Genomic DNA, 21,892 nt, shown 5'->3' on the forward strand with positions numbered 1-21,892 from the left:
CCTGTCCTCAATTACCATTTATCATTTCTTTCTTGGAATTTCTGCTATTGTAATATTAATAATTTCTGTTGATTTCATTGTGGCACATGGTTTAACAACTGGTCTGAATCAGTGGTTTATTTGGAAAGCTACTTCTTATAGATTGTAAGTATTTTTATTTAGCTGCCAGAAATGAGAGTACAAATAAGTGTTGGGTAAATTTTGACAAAAATTTGACAGACACAGAAGTATCAAACATTGCACATACTTTATCCAAAGCTTGATAATCTAGAATTAATTCAGAAATTGTATATGAAGGGTAGTTTTCAGAAACTCCACATTGTATGTTCTCAATACTTTAGAACAAGCTGTGTGCAAATAAGTGTTTGGCAAGGCAGCTAACTCTGCAAACTGGCTTTGCTGAGAAGCAAAGATCCACAGTGTGAAGTGTTTAAGGATATAGCTCTGAAATTTTCTCTGAGAAATATAACTTCAAACAATACTGAAAGAGCATATGAAATTGAGACACAATTATGTTCTTTAACAGTACCACAACATGCAGTGCCTAATGCGAAATGTTTGCTAAACATTGTTTAGATTTGCTGTGGACTCAAACAAACAATGTCTACAGCAAGCATATTTTACCTCACTAAACCACATTAGTCACAGACAGGAGATGTAATCACAAAGAATGCAATGCTGAGATTTGTACAAGCCTTTCTTTTGACAATAAAAATACAAGTTTTAAAAAGTCAGTCATATAATGCCAGTTTCCTTTGTTTGCTCAATGGGGTTGATTAAACAACAATAGTTAATGAAGCAGATGCCATCACATACTAGCAAGAGAGAGAGTAACCAGATTATTATATAATTATACACCTAATTACGCCTGAAAAATAGCTGCTAACTTTGCCAAAAATAGATTCTACATTTTCTGATTCCTATCTACACTCCTGGAAATTGAAATAAGAACACCGTGAATTCATTGTCCCAGGAAGGGGAAACTTTATTGACACATTCCTGGGGTCAGATACATCACATGATCACACTGACAGAACCACAGGCACATAGACACAGGCAACAGAGCATGCACAATGTCGGCACTAGTACAGTGTATATCCACCTTTCGCAGCAATGCAGGCTGCTATTCTCCCATGGAGACGATCGTAGAGATGCTGGATGTAGTCCTGTGGAACGGCTTGCCATGCCATTTCCACCTGGCGCCTCAGTTGGACCAGCGTTCGTGCTGGACGTGCAGACCGCGTGAGACGACGCTTCATCCAGTCCCAAACATGCTCAATGGGGGACAGATCCGGAGATCTTGCTGGCCAGGGTAGTTGACTTACACCTTCTAGAGCACGTTGGGTGGCACGGGATACATGCGGACGTGCATTGTCCTGTTGGAACAGCAAGTTCCCTTGCCGGTCTAGGAATGGTAGAACGATGGGTTCGATGACGGTTTGGATGTACCGTGCACTATTCAGTGTCCCCTCGACGATCACCAGTGGTGTACGGCCAGTGTAGGTGATTGCTCCCCACACCATGATGCCGGGTGTTGGCCCTGTGTGCCTCGGTCGTATGCAGTCCCGATTGTGGCGCTCACCTGCACGGCGCCAAACACACATACGACCATCATTGGCACCAAGGCAGAAGCGACTCTCATCGCTGAAGACGACACGTCTCCATTCGTCCCTCCATTCGCGCCTGTCGCGACACCACTGGAGGCGGGCTGCACGATGTTGGGGCGTGAGCGGAAGATGGCCTAACGGTGTGCGGGACCGTAGCCCAGCTTCATGGAGATGGTTGCGAATGGTCCTCGCCGATACCCCAGGAGCAACAGTGTCCCTAATTTGCTGGGAAGTGGCGGTGCGGTCCCCTACGGCACTGCGTAGGATCCTACGGTCTTGGCGTGCATCCGTGCGTCGCTGCGGTCCGGTCCCAGGTTGACGGGCACGTGCACCTTCCGCCGACCACTGGCGACAACATCAGATGTACTGTGGAGACCTCACGCCCCACGTGTTGAGCAATTCGGCGGTACGTCCACCCGGCCTCCCGCATGCCCGCTATACGCCCTCGCTCAAAGTCCGTCAACTGCACATACGGTTCACGTCCACGCTGTCGCGGCATGCTACCAGTGTTAAAGACTGCGATGGAGCTCCGTATGCCACGGCAAACTGGCTGACACTGACGGCGGCGGTGCACAAATGCTGCGCAGCTAGCGCCATTCGACGGCCAACACCGCGGTTCCTGGTGTGTCCGCTGTGCCGTGCGTGTGATCATTGCTTGTACAGCCCTCTCGCAGTGTCCGGAGCAAGTATGGTGGGTCTGACACACCGGTGTCAATGTGTTCTTTTTTCCATTTCCAGGAGTGTATAATAAAATTCAACTCTAAGTCTGGAGAACACATGAATGGCAGTGTGCCTGGAACTTGATGACTATTAGCTGGCATGTTGTAACCTTTCCCAAACAGCAAAGAGACAATGAACATGCCTGGGTGACCCAACAAAGGCAATGGTTATTTCATTACTGGATGTGGTCCTTACCCTGTCCACTTTCACACAATAAGGAAACTCTGGAAACAGCTGGACATCTGAACATGAGGTGCTTCATTGTAAATTGCATAAAATAGAAAGGGGAAACAGACTGGATAATTTGCACTTGGATCGTTCCAGGGTGGGTGTTACTTAACATTGACACCAACAAAATACTAGAAGGATTGCATTACCAGTTTCACAATACGGACCACAAGGGTGTCAGTGTCCAAGTACCATGCTATGTAGGTGGTAACCAAATAGAACATGATCAATGAGATTTCAGGTGAATGGTTACAAGAGAAACAGCTGCAGCAGTACCACCTTGAGGAGGAGTTCAAAACAACGAGGAAGAAAGCTCAGACATTTTAAGCTTGGAAATGATGATTGTGAGCCAGAATGGGATAGTGATAAGTAGGATAATTACTGCTATAATGTGTTCAATTTGAATACAAAATTGTTTAAAAAACACATTAAAGAAATTTTAGATGTAGGAATTAGGTGAATGCCCAAATGCTGCCAAGAAACACAGGATCATTTGACAGTAGCTTAGTACAGAGATAAACATAGATGTAGAGAACTGCATGGTCAGCAACCCTGGGCAATTTCAAGATTGCTCATTGCCATTGTAACATAAGAGACAAGAGGGTCATGTTGTGGTAGGTTTTTCTTTAACTTTCTCACTCTTTTTGCTTTCTTTCATTTCTACCTTTAACTGTATGTTTAGAACCCTATATTTTCAATGCCATATTGAAAGAAATACTATTAATAGGGTGTTTAGCATTAAGTTAAATTTTTTCCTTGATGACAGCAATAGTTTGCACTGGGGCTTGAATTGCTGCAAACAATGGTCTAGCTAGACATTTCAAAGTAACTTACTTAAACCATAGTGTAGTGGTGCACACAGATTAATTTGTCTGAGTAATATGTAGGTAGTTTTGTGTGCTGTTATTTGACCACCACCACCACCACCACCACCACCACCACATCTATCCGAGCATACGTCCATATCTTTCCTCCAGATTTGCCAGAGTCTGCAGTTGTCACTACCAGGGTGTCATCTGTATATATCATACCTCCATATCAACAGAACAAGAACTACACACAACCAAACCAATAGCTGTAAACAATGGTTCCCAGCTCTCTCTTCTTGACAGAATTGTTAAGAAAAAGTTAAAAACTCAAGCTAACACACATATGCATCAACAGTGCCTCAAATGATTTCCAAAAGATGTGTATTACTACTTGGTGGCAGATAGTCTACCAAAAGAAGCAATGCTTTGAAGAAAAATGCTCAGTGTCCTACCAGTACAACAACACAGAGACAGTAGGCAACATTTATCACTCACAAAGATAAGTGGATCCCAATGAACAAGAGTGGAATACAGAAGATCAGTTCCAAAGAGTGGGTGGCTCATACAGCATAGGGAAAATATACATCATTGTGCACTCAACTTAAGAACACTATGCAAAGTGGAAGCTGCAGAAAACAGACTCCACCTTTGTGCATCACTGTCTGCAAACCAGACACAGTTGTACACTAGATGTAGAAATATTGCACTCTGGGCACAATGGGCAGAAACTATCACTGCTAGAAATACTGCAGAACAAGACACAGTGAAAGGACTATCCTGAACAACTACTGAATGAGCAGAGAGTTATCAGCTGCTCTCCACTTCTTGATACTACTAAACATTACTCATTAGAATTTTGTTAAGCCAATGTGCCAATTGTTTGTTTATTTTAGTATCCTATGATTATGACTGTATTATCTAGTATGTTTAGTATCAACAATTAATTTCTTTGATGACTGTCAACTGACTGCTGTTTCATTTGTACTACTACAACCAACACCACCTTTGGCAGCATTACTAAGCATTATACTAACAACCCTGAACAGAGGGCAGGAAAGTAAATAATTACTGAAGCAAGTGTGTTTTTTATTCATTGCCTTCACTTAATTTCCTTTTTTTTATGTCAGCAAGACTTCAGCTTTCTTTGAATACCCAATGAATGCCTTGGTACTTCTATATGTACTTACCAAACACTGCTACTGAACCATAGCATGTATCCCATCTCTCAGCATCTTTTTATCATAGACTACAAAAAAGGTTGTATAATATAAAAACCAGAATTTAAATATGGCAGCTGTGGTAGAAGATGGAAATGGGCACAACCTTGACAGGACGTTGGTGGGGATGGCTAGTATAGCATTGCGGTACTGCAGTTAGCATGGCATGACTGCTCAAGTCAGGCTACCACGTGGGAGCAATAGGTATACAATTCTGTTGCGCAGTGCATAATAATCATTTTGCTCACAAAGGAAGACACAAAAGTTGGGAAGTTTTGTGGAGACTTCATGCACTATTTGGGGAAGAAACCCTTTCAAAGACACTTGTGGCAAGATGGGTATCTGTTGGAAAACAAACCCAACCAAAGACAACCATAGACAAGCATCACATCAGACAACATCTGTGCCATACAGGACCTCACTGCAGAAGATCGACACATAGACCTTTCCAAAACTGCTTCGATGGTAGGAATAAAAGTGCTCAAGCCATCACCACTGATGAACTCAATTACTGGAAATTGTCTGCTAAGCATTTTGCTGTTTCAACAAAGGAAAAAATGGAGGAAATTTATTGGGCAACTCTGGAACGTTCTCCTCACACACCTTATTCATCACCCTGTGACTACCAAATGTTTGGATCACTAAAAGATTTTTGAGACTGCCAGTTTGATAACAATATAGCAATAGAGGTGTTCAGGTTCATGAGGCTGTGCACACATCTATCTTCTTTCTTTGAAGACTGAATCAAAAAGTCTAATTTAATGGGAAAATTGTGTAACAAAGTCAGGAGGCAAAAATGAGGTGGCAGTATTTTTGTTTTAGCTGATTCAATCAAGTTTACAAAAGAATTGTTCTGGTTTGTATTTGATCTCCCCATTAAATATTCCCAGCCATACGTCCGTATTTGTGTCACAGAGTCATCATATCAACCTCCATATCATCTTCCTCAGAGCTGACTGTTCGCTGCTGGTCATTTTGGTAATAAGTAATGTGATGTTTCTTCTTGAACTTTGTAAGCAACAATATTTTTTTTCTCTTCTGTAATTTTTCTTTCAATACCCATATACACTGATGATCTCAGATCCAATGATTCCTTCCTCTAAGTACACTGGAGCTGGGCTTACTTTAAATATTAACTCATCTGTACTGTTGTTAGCCAAAGATAATAGCCTCTCAATGGCCCCTCTCCCCACCATATTTTGAACGACACCTCTAAAACATGCACTCTGCACTTTTAGAAAGAATATTGTGACACGCAATACTTCTATCCCCCTCCCCCCTTACTGTGAAAATCTGTACTTTCCTTTTACTTTGGGTTCCTGCTGACCAACTCTACTTGTTTTTCAACCACATAAATAATCTTCAGCACCATCTGCATCTCCTCTCCTTCTCCAGTTACGTGTATGGAAACAGTGGTTGCATAATTTCATGCTTTTCTAATCTGCAAACTCCTTTGCCCATTCCCTCTTATTCCAAACAGAACCACTGCATGTTCTACCAACAGCGTCCGATTTTTGTGCGAGAATTATTTTTTGAAAAATAACTTTAGCTCTAATATATGAATGATGGGATGAATTACCCTGTTGGGATTTGTAATCCTTAGCACCTGCGTCACCTGTCCAGCAGGTGGCAGGACGGTTCCCGATGGAGAAAGCATTTGCAACTGGAATGTCTGAAAATCAATGTGTAGGAAAAAAAAGTTAGAATTGTACTCATTTGATTAGTTTTGTAAGAACAATAAATCGGTATTGGAATTAGTAACTATTTCAATTCATCTGTCATTCTGATTAAATATAATGTTGTACTTACTTTAGGCACAGCAGCTTGAAACAGAAAATCAGCCATTGTATTCATTGTCTCATTTAATGCAATCATTGTGACTACAATTGTACTAGGATTATCTGGAAGTCGTTCTAAAGAGAAAGTTATTTTCAATCCATTCTTTTCGTATGCTATTATACTTGGCAGACCTGAAAAAAAAAAGGTATTAGGTGACACATTGAAGTTTTCAAACACAAAACTTAGGGGATCAAGAGTTACAAATGTTGATGTAAACTAAGAAAAGAAAGGCATTATCATATGTAACCACTTGTAAATCTGTGTCAACTGTATTTGAAATATAACCCTTTAAAACTAAGTATTGGCCAGCCAACCTATCTCTTTACAATTTTATCACACTACAGACTTTTAGGTTAACTCAAGTTTAGTACAATATGAGCCCCCATTTACTGCAATTAGAGCTTCACTCCTGTGACATGCACTCAAAGATGACCTAGACTTCATCCTGGGGGAGCACAGTCTGCCTGAAAATCAACAAAGCATAAACAGTAGTTGCATGAGGACTGTGAGAAACAAACCGCTGAGCAACCACATTTGTGACATGTTAGACGAGTATTACGTTGGGCCAAAATGCTGACCTGACAAACAGTGATAGCTGTTGGTCTTTAAGAAAGGCCACTATGGTCTCTCCTATGCATGACTGGGCATTGCCCTACTGAAATATGGGGTGTGGAGTTGCTGAAGAAGATGTAGTAGTACTTCTGTTCCCAAAACACACTGATATTGTTAGGTGAATTTTACACTGGCCTCAATGCCTAAGAGTAAAGGTAGAGATCTGCAGAGATAATATAAATGCTACCTGCATCTGCAACCATAACTTTTATTCGCATCTACAGATAATAAAATTTTATAAACAACTGTAAGTGATTCAGAATTAGCTCCTAAAGTAGGCTTGTACATGACCTGAACTTTCATCTGCTGAAATTAGATCTCATATGTTGCATTACTTTCACTTAGAAAGTGAAGGATGATCTTGACAACAACAACATTTTAATACGAGGGCATTTTGAAAAGTAAAGATACAATGGCTCGCAGTCCTTAAATAGAACATTTATTTAGAAAACTTCAGGTACATCTTATTAAATGGATTATTTGTTATTTTTCGACATAATCACCCCCGTTATCCAAACATTTGTTAAGTCTGTGCACAAGCTTTTGTATCCCACAGTCATAGAAGGTTACCGCCTGTTGTCGGAACCACATTTCAACTTCATCTTTGATGTCTTCATCGTCGTGGAATGATTTTCCACCAAGATGTGACTTCAGGTAACGGAAGACATGGAAGTCGGTGGGCGTAAGGTCCAGGCTGTATGGCGGATGGTCCAATACGTCCCATTTTAATTGTTTGAATAGTGCTTTGGTTATGAGTGATGTGTGAGGCCGAGCGTTGTCATGAAGCAAGCGGACTCAACTTGTCAGCATTCCCTTGCGTTTGTTTTGAATTGCCCTTTGAAGACGTTTCAAAGTCTGGCAATATGCAGCAGCATTAATTGTCGTTCCAGGAGGCATAAATTCCAACAGAAGAATGCCTTGTCTGTCTCAAAAAACAGAAGCCATGATTTTCTTCGCTGAAATCGAAGTTTTGCATTTCTTGGCTTTTGGTGAATTCGAATGGCACCATCACTTTGATTGTTGCTTGGATTCAGGTGTATGGTGATAAATCCATGTCTCGACACGTCACAATGTGATCAAGGAACTCATCACCTGCTTCAGCATAGCGTGTGAGGAAGTCAAGTGCAAAGCCCATCCTTTTCTTTTTGTGTTCTTCCGTTAACGGTTTAGTACCCAGCGCGCACACAATTTCCTGTACCCTAACTTGACAGTCACAATGTCTTAAAGAGTTGTCATTGACACGTCTGGTATGATATGATTCAATTCTTTCAATGTGAGACGTCTATTCGCACAAATTGCTTCCTCTGTTCTCTGAAGAAGGGCATCAGAGATCACAGATGGCCGAACTGTTCTTTGTTTGTCATGAACATCGATCCTACCTTCAAAGAAATGAGACACGATTTCGTTACATTTTGTCGATTCATAATGTTCCCATAAACAGAAACAATTTCTTTGTGAATATCCACTGGTCGCTGACCATTTGCATGAAGAAAACGTATGACGGAGCGCACTTCGCATTTGGCGGGATTCTGAATCGGCGCTGCTATTTTAAACACGACCTACTCCAACCAGAAGCAATGTTCAACTGCCGAATGACCGCGAGGAGAAAGCTAACGGTTCAAGGTTAACACCAGAGTTGCCAACTTGCTCGCCAAAACTCTTCTGTTCCTCTGGCGTACGGTGTATCTTTACTTTCCGAAATACCCTCGTATATTATAACATGCAATATTCTCAATACAGACCATATTGAACACAATGAAACATACACAGAAGAAAGAATGATGTTTGTTCTACACTCCTAATTTTTCCATGTAATCTCTTTTCCATTCTATGCCCAATAAGGGTGTGTATGCCCTGTTGATACCATTCTTTGTCCTGGTCATGACGCCACGTCTTCACCGTGCAAATCACCTCTTTGTCATCCTCAAAACTCTTCCATGAAAAGATCCTTTAATGTTCTAAACAAGTGGAAGTCTGAGGGAGCTAGGTCAGGGCTATGGGTGGCTGCACCTTGTCAGGTGTGAGAGCCGTGGACGGACTGCCCAAATGCTTCAAATTTTTGAACTCTACAATACCATCTTCTTGTAGCGGCCTCACCCTCTTTCTCAGTGACTAATCACACTTCTGTCGACTGCAGATGCTCCATAAACTGCACACAAACATCTGTGAATGTTCCCAACAGTTTCTTTCTCTGCAGTGAGAAATTCAATGCTGACACATTGCTTGAAAAGTAAACCATTTAAAGACATTATTTTGAAACACTGCTGCAGCTACACCATCAGTTGGAGGGAACAGAAGATTTGTGAGCACACTCCAGAAATTTGATATAAAGCTGGCAAGCAAATAAATAAATTGTGCATTACTTTCTGGGCAACTTAGTTATTTAGTTGATAAAATTTACATTAATTCACAACAACATTACATCATTGTGACATGTTACACTAAAAAAATGGCTCTGAGCACTATGGGACTTAACTTCTGAGGTCATCAGTCCCCTAGAACTTAGAACTACTTAAACCTAACTAACCAAAGGACATCACACACATCCACGCCCAAAGCAGGATTCGAACCTGTGACCGTAGCGGTCGCACGGTCTATACTGTAGCGCCTAGAACCTCTCGGCCACCCCGGCCGGCCATGTTACACTTCCCAGTGTATTAATATTACTGATGATTAATGAAAAACCATGTCAGCTGTATTATTACACATTTATTGTGTTACAACCAGTTTCATTCATTAAACATCTACAGGCTGCCTGCAGTTAAACAAAACGGGAAATTAGGATAAAACTACAACATCTTATGAATAAAATAGGCAGCTCTCAGCAATAACATCCTTATACTAAATCGTCACCAAATTGTGCATAAGTCATGACAGAAATGGTAAGGTTGTCATCTGTAATGTTAAAGACCAAATGGAACAGCACTTATTAAATATCCTGCCAACAGTCTGGCGGAAGTATGGCAAGTGGACAAAGCATGGTGTGTGCAGTCAACTGCCCAGACCAGGGTCACTTTACGACAGAGGTAAACATAGCACTTGGTCTCAGTCGAATACAATAATCAACTATACGATCACAATCATTACAAGTAGTGACAAAACCTTAAGTACAGAACTGATGTTGAAGAGAGCACAATTAATCCAAACAACTGGAAAACAGAACTGATAAAAGTTAATAAGTACAGGAATAGATGCCAAAACTGACACAAGGTTTTGTGTGTGTGTGTGTGTGTGTGTGTGTGTGTGTGTGTGTGTGTGTGTGTGTGTGTGCACGCGCGTGCTTTCTGGTAAGTGGTCTCCTGTAATCCAAACGTATTTACATTCTACAAGAACTTTCCTACAACATTTAAACTGGATAGTTTCAGTCATGTATTGTCAATTAAAATTTAGCAGTGTTAAATTTGTAACTATTGTGTACAAGTATGGAACTGATAAGAATAAAAACCACTATGCTATTAATCCAAATAAATGAAAAACAGCTACAAGAAAAGGTTTACAATACAACTATGCACAATTAATGGTGACAGCACTTGCACTAATCCACATCATCATTTGGCACGTATGACGTTAAGTAAACAACTATAAAATACACTTACAAAGTGTTATGTAGAATAAATCAGGGATGGTAACCAATATCTCAAACAACGATCATAAGACATTAATAATGTAGTTACAGAAGATATACTGTCATTAAAAATGTAAAAGAGCTACAGCAATGAACCTGTTGGTTACTGTATACTGTTAATAAAATTACAAGCAAGCCACATTAAACTAGATACAATTATTTACAATGAAAGACAACATGTCAGTTGTTACACAAGCCTGTATTGTCACAAGGTCAATAAAGCCCCATAACTTATCTATTACATTTTTAATGACAATGTGTTCTCCAGAACTGTTATTCATGACATGATAATTCTGTGAGATCTTAATTGCTGTTCATGATATATATTGTGTGTGTGTGTGTGTGTGTGTGTGTGTGTGTGTGTGTGTACTGATGACAAAGGCTTTAATGGCTGAAAGCTTTAATTGTGTGAATCTTTTTACTGTGCCTATTGCGACTCAGCATCTCCGCTATATGGTGAGTAGCAACTTTCCTTCTCTGGTATTGTTACATTCCATCCTCGATTTTCCATTATTTGTCTTTAGGTTTACAGCTTTCATCTACTACAACAAAGTTTCAGATGAATGCTCTTTGTGAAACTTACTACCAAATTAATACTGTGTCCCAGATTAGATTTAAAAAACAATGTTCTTACGAAACAGGTTTTTTTTTTTTACTAAAGACACAAATATTTCACGAAAATGATAATGCAACGAGCAATGTGATATTAGTGATTTTTGGCGAACTAACGTGAAATTGACAAATTTTATTAAATGTTGCAAAATTTGTCATTTTAATGCACAAAAAAATTTATTTATAAATCTGAGTATGAGAGTTTTGTAACTGATAGTTATTGAATGTTGAAATATATTTTGACTTCTTTTATCCTCAATCTTAAATCAACAGTTCATGCTGTGTAATGACAATGCTGTTACATCTAAAATAGAGCCAAAATTGGCACACATTAACATTAAAATTGGCAAGTAACATTAAAATTGGCAGAAAACAGCAAAATTAGCAAAAACTAGCATAAAAATAATGAATTTTGCAAAAAATTACACAATTTGGCAGAAAAAGTTAGGATTAAATCTGGCAGAAAATACCACTGAAATTGGCAACAAATAATACCAGATTTGGCAAAAAAATAATACCAAAATTGACCAAAAAATAAAAGATTTTTTTCCTGTTCCAATCTACAATACACTGCATTAGTTATACAACATGAGGATGGATGCATCCAAATTACATAACAGACATTTACAATAACTACGGATAAGGAGAAATTTATTTTGATAATGATTTAAACATATAAAAATAAAGCACTATAATGCGTAACGTGTTTTAATATGATAGCTATTTTCTACGGTACATGGCAACAAGCAATAATTCAATAAATCTCCTCCCCCCTCCAATAAACACATCCATCCATCCATCACCACCGTCATCGACTGAATATGTTACTGGGTTTTAATAATGCTACTTACTGGATACAACAGGCTGGCTGTTTAGAAGACCATCCACAAGAAAATTGGAAGTTGGGTTGGAATTAAAAATAATACTGTTGTTGTTCTGCAATGTTGCTGGTGATGGTGTAGGATTTCCCACATCAAGGCCTCCTGAAAAACAGCTTGGCAATTAACTGCACAAAATCCATGAATGTGATACACTATGAGTGTTTGCTTGCTGGTTAAGTACAATGAAAGTTCATTAATATTGTTTATCCAATGTTGTTTGCCAAAATTATGCAACAGATACTATTAGATTATCTCATTCACTTTTGCTCCCTGAATTCTGTTTGAAACGGTTATCTTATGTGCATTTCTTCTAGACTACTATAAAATACATGGCTTGATCACCTGCTTGTTCCCTGACATGATTGTTCAAAATTTTTCCTTCTTTTTTTCTAGACAGATGTGCAATACCTTCAAGTTTTCTTGAAAAGTGTGCCATGCTGCTTTAAGAAATTTATGTCCAAGCACTGACCTTCAAATTCTCCAAACATGGAGAAAATTGAAGAGGGCCACAGCCAGTAAGGTCCCCTCGTGAGATCCTGTTTCTTAATTATATGGTTAAAGTAATGCTCCACCTCACTTAAGAACAGCCCAGTCACTTACAAAATTCTCGATTTCATCGCTCTGAACAACATTTCACAGATTTTATCATAATGATATCAGTCAGATCCCACAAACAGTATACTATGATCTGAATAATAATATTTACCATCAATACATTTTTAAGGCATCACTGACAGAAAAAGTGCTTTAGTGAAACCATGAAAATCTAAGTCTGGATGACTGAATAGAGATTTTTAATTGTTGCCCTCCCAAATGCAGTGCCACAGACAGAATTTGTGTATGTGGGCAAAGAACATAATGCTGGACGATTTGTCTTTGTTTGTAGTTTAACTGAGTCTGCCACAATATGGAGAAGTTAAATGAAGGCAGTGTTTCAATTGTGTCCCATACCAAGTACGAGTGCAGTGTTTCATTAACTACATTAGTCAGTTTCTGCTTCTCTGATAATTCTATTTTTTTGTGATTTTAATAAATGGTGTATTTCTTTGTAAAGCTCCCCACAACTAGCGAGGAATTAAAAAGACTACTGCCCATTCAGCTGCCAGTTCTCAAGTAAAAATGTTGTACAAATCAGAAACAAAATAAAATGACTTCCACATGCCTCACAGCAGCAGAGTTATCTAGTAATAGTACCAGTTGCAACATAATGGAGATCTTCTCCATCATTATATAATATATAATTATGGTGTCACTTCCTGTGCCCACAAAATGGGCCTGCTTCAAATTGTGAAAGAGCAGAGTCTCAGTTGGGCTATACTATGAACAAGCTGCATTCAGCTATCAGCTTTAGATAAGTGGTAATAGTATTTCTAAAGGTGAAAAGAATTTAAACAGAAATCATATGTGGGATTCCAGCATTTATTAATAACTGACAGCAGGAAGCATCCAGTATCAAAACTCTGAAATTTGTAAGGTCATGGTAATTACTGAATCAATAATGGTCATGAATGTTCACTTCACAAACATAATGAAGTTAATGACAAAATATGAAGCAGGCAATCTTAAATACGGACAGTAGTTTGGTGAAAATGGCAAATACAGTGACTAGAGAAAATATACATTTCACCATGCCAACTGTGTCTCTACAATGGCCACTGAGTGACAAACTGTCACCAGCTGATTATCATGACATGTTAAACTGCAGTTATGAGGTTACATATAAATCTGATATTGTGCTATAACATCTTAACAATGGAGCCCATGATATATAACATCTGTGAAATATTTGGACATTCACACAGTATGTTTGATGTAACTGTGGCAGGTATTTTTTTCAGGATTTTAAATCACACAAAAACTTTTTAATTGACCATCAAATGCTTATGCTTCCATGACTTCAGTTTTCCCCCTGACTATTAAAAATATTAATAACACGTCAGTATGATTTTGCAGATCACTATCGGCTCTTTTGTGATATGTGATATGCAAAGCTTACAATACTTCACATAGGGTATCATTTGACCCTTCTCTAACTTCATTAGTTCCATTTGAAAATTCTGTCAATTGACAACCATAATGTGCTCTAGCTTACATCACCTCTAGTTATTAATATCACCTTAGTGATGACTGTACACTGAACAGCTTTCAATGGCTGGTGCAAGAGTCTTCCCAGCAGAGTGATTACTTTTACATATTTAACTTGAAGAGAAGATCATCATCTTGAACTCTTGAGTACAAAGTCCTTCCATTGGACATTCAATACTGTTCAGTGTACAGTTGCCTCCAAAGGAATGTTGGCAGATAAAGGTGACATGAGGTCATTATAGCCATCAATAAGGAGAGTTTTGCAATTTAATGGCTCACATACCGTTGATATACCTCAAAACACAAAGTCAACTCATCAGATGTCACAAACTAGAAAAATAATGAACACCACATACCTAGCAAGTCCAGCAAATCCTGATTGTTGTCAACAGTGGTAGTTTTTATTGTTTCTGTTGTAGGAACAGAGTTAACTATATCCCCTTCATTACTATCTGAACCTCCAAGCAAAACAAGAAGGGCATTCTGGAACCAAAAGTAATCTCTGTTACAATAGTATTTTATATCAAACATTGCACAAAAATATTAACAAAACAAATTCACTATGAGAAAGACATTTTGGGCTCCCAAATTTGAGCATACAGCATGCCTAAATGACACAAATTACTTTACTTGAAATAAAGAAACAGGAGTAAGATTTGTGGTAAAGAGCCCAGTTACAATGAAATCATGAGAGATTGAGCATAAGCTCAGACAGGTTAGTATGGGAAAGGAAATTTTAGTATCCTTTAAAAAAAAACATCTTGGCATTCATCCTCAGGAATTTATGGATGTCATGGGGAACCTTAATTCTGGATCGTCGAATGGGAATTTAGAGTCCATGCATTCAAAATGCCTCTCCTTGACTCAACCACTCCACTCAACTTGAAATAAATATTTAAAACCAATTTTTTTTACAGCTCAACTTTATGGTTTTATTATTTATTTGTTGTTTCAGTGAGGTTACAACATTGTAAACTGTATGCACTGTATCACAAGTAGAAAAGACATTATCAAACCTTGCATGCATATTTATTCTTCAGGGTAGCCTACTTTTCCATCATTAAATACAAAATATGATTAATTACAACACTTGCAACATAAAACCCACTTACCACAAAAATAATGCAAATCAATAGAAAGAAACTATTATTTCTGCATCTGATGTAAAACAAGATATTTACATTATTTTGCAGGCAGCACCAATGGACAGTGACAGCCATTAAAACTGGAACACCAGGGGGGGGGGGGGGGGGAGATGCCAGATAATGAAATTTTATGTATTGTGCATGTACACAATATCAGTAATAATACATCATTAAATTTGTAACTGATTTGGGGATAAACAGGCTGCAAAATTTAATACACCTGGTAGGGCATAGAGTTGAATAAGCTCAGTTGAGAAATACAGATATGTCATTCCATGCTGTTTCAACTGCATGCCATAGGTAATCATGTGTAGTGGTTGTCAAGTGGTAGTGTGCCAGTCTCTCAGCAATCCATGACCAGGCATTTTCAATGGGTGAGTGATCTCGAAAATATGCTGATCACGGAAACCAGTCAAACAGTCTCTGCATCAAGGTAGGTAAGAACAGCTTTGGCAACATAGTGCTGCGTTATCTTGCTGAAAGATACATAATGTCATGGAGGCCTTGAATACGGGCACATTCAACAGCCTTAACACCTCACAAATGTGATGCTCACTGTCAAAAGTATCAGCTACATGAACCAGAAACGATCGTGTGGTGAAGCCAATGGCATCCCACACCATTATACCCGAAGCCAGCCTCTTATGACGGTCATTACTGTAGCCTGATAACACATATACTGCTTTGGACCTCCATACACAGACATGTCTAACAAGATGCTTCACACAGAGATAGGATTTCTCTGGGAAAAAAGTGGTGACACTCGTGTTTCAGAGTTGTCAAATGAGTGCATCTCTCTCTGCTGCTGCATAAGGTAATCTGCAACAATGGTCTCTGTGCTGACAATCCATGGTATCACTGCACAATCTACTTGTATACTTGCCTTGCTACAAACAAGCCTATTTCCTGACTCAAGATACGTGATATGGCTGTACTGTGGCGACTCCCTCTGTTTGCCTCCACTTGTAGCAGCAGACAATAGGCTGCACTGAATGAAAAAACCAGTAATCAGTGCAGGGAAAAAGTCGGCCAAGGTACCACTGTATCTCCTCAGCACCCCTCGCTGGCCACCTCCGCTGAAGGTAGAGCATAGACTGCCACACTTTCGCAGATGCAACGCACATCAAACCATCGCCCAGCAGCCTCTTCTCCCACTTTGACAGGGCAACATCTAGCACCCGTGCTCTTGGCAACTCATCCCCAAGCAACACCATGTGGCTTGTGTAGTCATCTGCCACACTTTGCAGAGTATGCACTGACAGCAGGATTTTGCACCAAAGTCCAGTTTCAGTGTTTTTTCGCACTGCCTTCCTGAGCTGCATTCCCTAGAGGAGCTGTAAACTATTCATAGTTCCCCCTGTTCAAAGACTCCGCCACTTGATGAAGAGGTAGTTGTTAGCTGTTAGAAATAATGTCTCTGAACCAGCTCATGTACCTCTTTCAGCATGCCTCATCATTTATTATTGCATAGGGAATCTTTGAACTTTTCCTTCATTACAATCATGCAGGGTCTACATCTACATCTACATTTATACTCCGCAAGTCACCCAACGGTGTGTGGTGGAGGGCACTTTACGTGCCACTGTCATTACCTCCCTTTTCCTGTTCCAGTTGCATATGGTTTGCGGGAAGGACGACTGCTGGAAAGCCTCCGTGCGCGCTCGAATCTCTCTAATTTTACATTCCTGATCTCCTCGGGAGGTATAAGTAGGGGGAAGCAATATATTCAATACTTCATCCAGAAACTCACCCTCTCGAAACCTGGACAGCAAGCTACACCGCGATACAGAGCGCCTCTTTTGCAGAGTCTGCCACTTGAGTTTGCTAAACATCTTCGTAACGCTATCACGCTTACCAAATAACCCTGTGACGAAATGCGCTGCTCTTCTTTGGATCTTCTCTATCTCCTCTGTCAACCCGACATGGTACAGATCCCACACTGATGAGCAATACTCAAGTATAGGTTGAACGAGTGTTTTGTAAGCCACCTCCTTTGTTGATGGACTACATTTTCTAAGGACTCTCCCAATGAATCTCAAACTGGCACCCGCCTTACCAACAATTAATTTTATATGATCATTCCACTTCAAATCGTTCCGCACACATACTCCCACATATTTGACAGAAGTAACTGCTACCAGTGTTTGTTCCGCTATCATATAATCATACAATAAAGGATCCTTCTTTCTATGTATTCGCAATACGTTACATTTGTCTATGTTAAGGGTCAGTTGCCACTCTACCTACCAAGTGCCTATCCGCTGCAGATCTTCCTGCATTTCGTTGCAATTTTCTAATGCTGCAACTTCTCTGTATACTACAGCATCATCCGTGAAAAGCCGCATGGAACTTCCGACACTATCGAGCAACGTCTGATATTCAGGTACATGACAAGAACTATGATATGAAACAAAAAGCTTCATATGGACATACACTCCATTCTGAATGGTTTCCAATATAGGATACATATAATGCACTTAGTTATTTATTTTCTGTATTATTCAATGTTTCACTAGGTTTACACACGTACAACAATTAGTAAACATTCAAACATGCATTTTACTAAGCATCAACAGAAAAGTTTGTAATTTTAACACATACACATCTAAGCATTATAGTACATGTCACATTTCAGGACTTACAGTTCACAATAAATGTTCGATTATCCCACTGTAATCATCAATGCATTCGTGCACTCTTGGGAAAACATGTTGGGTTGCTTTCCTGAGAGCCTCAAGCATATCCCCTTATGAGGGCAGCAGCACTGATGATGTGATCAAGCAGTTCATCTCACATATTCACTTTTCATATGTACACCTCTGACTTCACCTAGTCCCATAAACAAATATCTAATGGCATAAGATGTCAAATCTTTGTTGCCAGTTAATTGTACTACCATGACCAATCCAGAGATTAGGGTAAGACACATACATGCATGCCACTAAACAAAAAATAGATGTAGATTAAATGTATTCTACCTCAGAAACCCTTATGAATAGCGAATATGACCATATTAAGTTTTTTGCTTCAAATGAGTGTTCCTATCATATCACTGAATACTGACCATCCCTCCTGTGACATCCGATATACACACTAACGAGGGGCGTACAAGGGGGGGCGGAGGGACGTACGAGGGGGGGGCGGAGGAGCGTACGAGGGGGGGGGGGAGGGGCGACGAGGGGGGGGGGTCGGAGGGGCGACGAGGGGGGGGTCGGAGGGGCGGCGAGGGGGGGCGGAGGGGCGACGAGGGGGGGGGTAGGAGGGGCGACGAGTGGGGGGTCGGAGGGGCGACGAGGGGGGGGTCGGAGGGGCGACGAGGGGGGGGCGGAGGGGCGACGAGGGGGGGCGGAGGGGCGACGAGGGGGGCGGAGGGGCGACGAGGGGGGCGGAGGGGCGCTGAGAGGGGGTGGAGTGCTAAGAGGGGGTGGGGTGCTAAGAGGGGGGCAGGTGCTAAGAGGGGGGCAGGTGCTAAGAGGGGGGCAGGTGCTAAGAGGGGGGCAGGTGCTAAGAGGGGGGCAGGTGCTAAGAGGGGGGAGGTGCTAAGAGGGGGGAGGTGCTAAGAGGGGGGAGGTGCTAAGAGGGGGGCAGGTGCTAAGAGGGGGGCAGGTATTAAGAGGGGGGGAGGTGCTAAGAGGGGGGGAGGTGCTAAGAGGGGGGGAGGTGCTAAGAGGGGTGGTGGTGCTAAGAGGGGGGGAGGGCCAACGGGGGGCAGGCATGGGGGGTGGGGCGACAAATGGGGTGGGGCGACAAATGGGGCGGGGCGACAAATGGGGCGGGGCGACAAATGGGGCGGGGCGACAAATGGGGCGGGGCGACAAATGGGGCGGGGCGACAAATGGGGCGGGGCGACAAATGGGGCGGGGCGACAAATGGGGCGGGGCGACAAATGGGGCGGGGCGACAAATGGGGCGGGGCGACAAATGGGCGGGGCGACAAATGGGCGGGGCGACAAATGGACGGGGCGACAAATGGACGGGGCGACAAATGGACGGGGCGACAAATGGGGTGGGGCGACAAATGGGGTGGGCCGACAAATGGGGTGGGCCGACAAATGGGGTGGGGCGACAAATGGGGTGGGGCGACAAATGGGGTGGGGCGACAAATGGGGTGGGGCGACAAATGGGGTGGGGCGACAAATGGGGTGGGGCGACGATCTGAGGACAGGGGTCGGGAGGAGCTGCGAGGGGGGGGGGTGGGGGGAGGAAGGGGCGGCGAGGGGGCGAATTCTGCCTCAAAATGTAAAAACTCAGAATTACTTTATAGACAGTTTTTCATTGCGAAATGACTCCAGATGAACTATTGTATCAGAGATTGTTTGAATAACATACCACAAATATAAAACATTACAAAAGTCTGATTGCCTTGCCATCTCCTTGTAAGGTGTCTGTTTAACTTATGGCCTCAACAATTAATGACAACACTTATACAGTACACACATTTGATTACCTACTGAATTACTGTTAACAGTTCCTGGTTATAAGCACTGTTTATATTATATGGGGGGGGGGGGGGGGGGGAGGGGGGCCTTGGCGGCTTACCGGATCTCCAGCTGGTGTAGTGGCAGGTGGCGTCATACCACCTTCCTCCATAAGATTTTCAGCTTCATCTGCCTCTCCATTTGCAACTACTCCTTGACCAGCAGCTGGGCGTGCAGTCTCCATAGGAGGCATACGTTCCAAAAGAGCTGGACGCAGATGTTCGAACTTCCGGAATAACTGTGTGAATTCCACACCTCGCTGCTGAAGTTCAACATGGAGATGGCTCCCAAAAGATTCCACAATATGTCGGATCTTCCTGCAAGTGTAGAAGAAAAATCGTAATTATTCTAGTGTAACTCATAGATTTTTATCTGAAATATAACAAATCAAACCAAAAAATATACAACATCAACCAGTTTCTCTATAACCTTATTGGTTTTTAAGCTTAGTAAAAAATCTTAATTGTTTAACAAAAAAATTGTAACTGAGTATGAAGATGCATCTCATGTAGATAACAATGCCCAACATAAATACAGTCCTGGAAACTGAAATAAGAACACCGTGAATTCATTGTCCCAGGAAGGGGAAACTTTATTGACACATTCCTGGGGTCAGATACATCACATGATCACACTGACAGAACCACAGGCACATAGACACAGGCAACAGAGCATGCACAATGTCGGCACTAGTACAGTGTATATCCACCTTTCGCAGCAATGCAGGCTGCTATTCTCCCATGGAGACGATCGTAGAGATGCTGGATGTAGTCCTGTGGAACAGCTTGCCATGCCATTTCCACCTGGCGCCTCAGTTGGACCAGCGTTCGTGCTGGATGTGCAGACCGCATGAGACGACGCTTCATCCAGTCCCAAACATGCTCAATGGGGGACAGATCCGGAGATCTTGCTGGCCAGGGTAGTTGACTTACACCTTCTAGAGCACGTTGGGTGGCACGGGATACATGCGGACGTGCATTGTCCTGTTGGAACAGCAAGTTCCCTTGCCGGTCCAGGAATGGTAGAACGATGGGTTCGATGACGGTTTGGATGTACCGTGCACTATTCAGTGTCCCCTCGACGATCACCAGTGGTGTACGGCCAGTGTAGGAGATCGCTCCCCACACCATGATGCCGGGTGTTGGCCCTGTGTGCCTCGGTCGTATGCAGTCCTGATTGTGGCGCTCACCTGCACGGCGCCAAACACGCATACGACCATCATTGGCACCAAGGCAGAAGCGACTCTCATCGCTGAAGACAACACGTCTCCATTCGTCCCTCCATTCACGCCTGTCGCGACACCACTGGAGGCGGGCTGCACGATGTTGGGACGTGAGCGGAAGACGGCCCAACGGTGTGCGGGGACCGTAGCCCAGCTTCATGGAGACGGTTGCGAATGGTCCTCGCCGATACCCCAGGAGCAACAGTGTCCCTAATTTGCTGGGAAGTGGCGGTGCGGTCCCCTACGGCACTGCGTAGGATCCTACGGTTTTGGCGTGCATCCGTGCGTCGCTGCGGTCCGGTCCCAGGTCGACGGGCACGTGCACCTTCCGCCGACCACTGGCGACAACATCGATGTACTGTGGAGACCTCACGCCCCACGTGTTGAGCAATTCGGCGGTACGTCCACCCGGCCTCCCGCATGCCCACTATACGCCCTCGCTCAAAGTCCGTCAACTGCACATACGGTTCACGTCCACGCTGTCGCGGCTTGCTACCAGGGTTAAAGACTGCGATGGAGCTCCGTATGCCACGGCAAACTGGCTGACACTGAAGACGGCGGTGCACAAATGCTGCGCAGCTAGCGCCATTCGACGGCCAACACCGTGGTTCCTGGTGTGTCCGCTGTGCCGTGCGTGTGATCATTGCTTGTACAGCCCTCTCGCAGTGTCCGGAGCAAGTATGGTGGGTCTGACACACCGGTGTCAATGTGTTCTTTTTTCCATTTCCAGGAGTGTAATTGCTGCGACAAAGCTGCAGAAATTACCCGTTTGCTCAGCGTGAGACTACTGAGACATTTGCCAATAATAAACCA

At 42.2% G+C, this 21,892-nt stretch overlaps 1 protein-coding gene across 5 annotated transcripts in view; it reads right to left on the reverse strand.

The window, feature by feature from the left end:
• The window catches only part of LOC124791610 (AP-1 complex subunit gamma-1), a 177,979-nt gene that overhangs the window by 3,343 nt on the left and 152,744 nt on the right, over window positions 1-21,892 (reverse strand). For all 5 annotated transcript variants that reach the window (XM_047257877.1, XM_047257875.1, XM_047257874.1 and 2 more), the window contains 5 exons: window positions 19,919-20,174; window positions 14,592-14,718; window positions 12,121-12,252; window positions 6,391-6,551; window positions 6,161-6,253 (listed from right to left, as the gene is read on the reverse strand). In XM_047257877.1, the coding sequence (XP_047113833.1) occupies window positions 6,161-6,253; window positions 6,391-6,551; window positions 12,121-12,252; window positions 14,592-14,718; window positions 19,919-20,174 (769 nt within the window). The remainder of the gene's footprint in view (window positions 1-6,160; window positions 6,254-6,390; window positions 6,552-12,120; window positions 12,253-14,591; window positions 14,719-19,918; window positions 20,175-21,892) is intronic.

The sequence above is a fragment of the Schistocerca piceifrons genome, chromosome 1 (assembly GCF_021461385.2).
Source record: "Schistocerca piceifrons isolate TAMUIC-IGC-003096 chromosome 1, iqSchPice1.1, whole genome shotgun sequence".
Classification (NCBI taxonomy): domain Eukaryota; kingdom Metazoa; phylum Arthropoda; class Insecta; order Orthoptera; family Acrididae; genus Schistocerca; species Schistocerca piceifrons.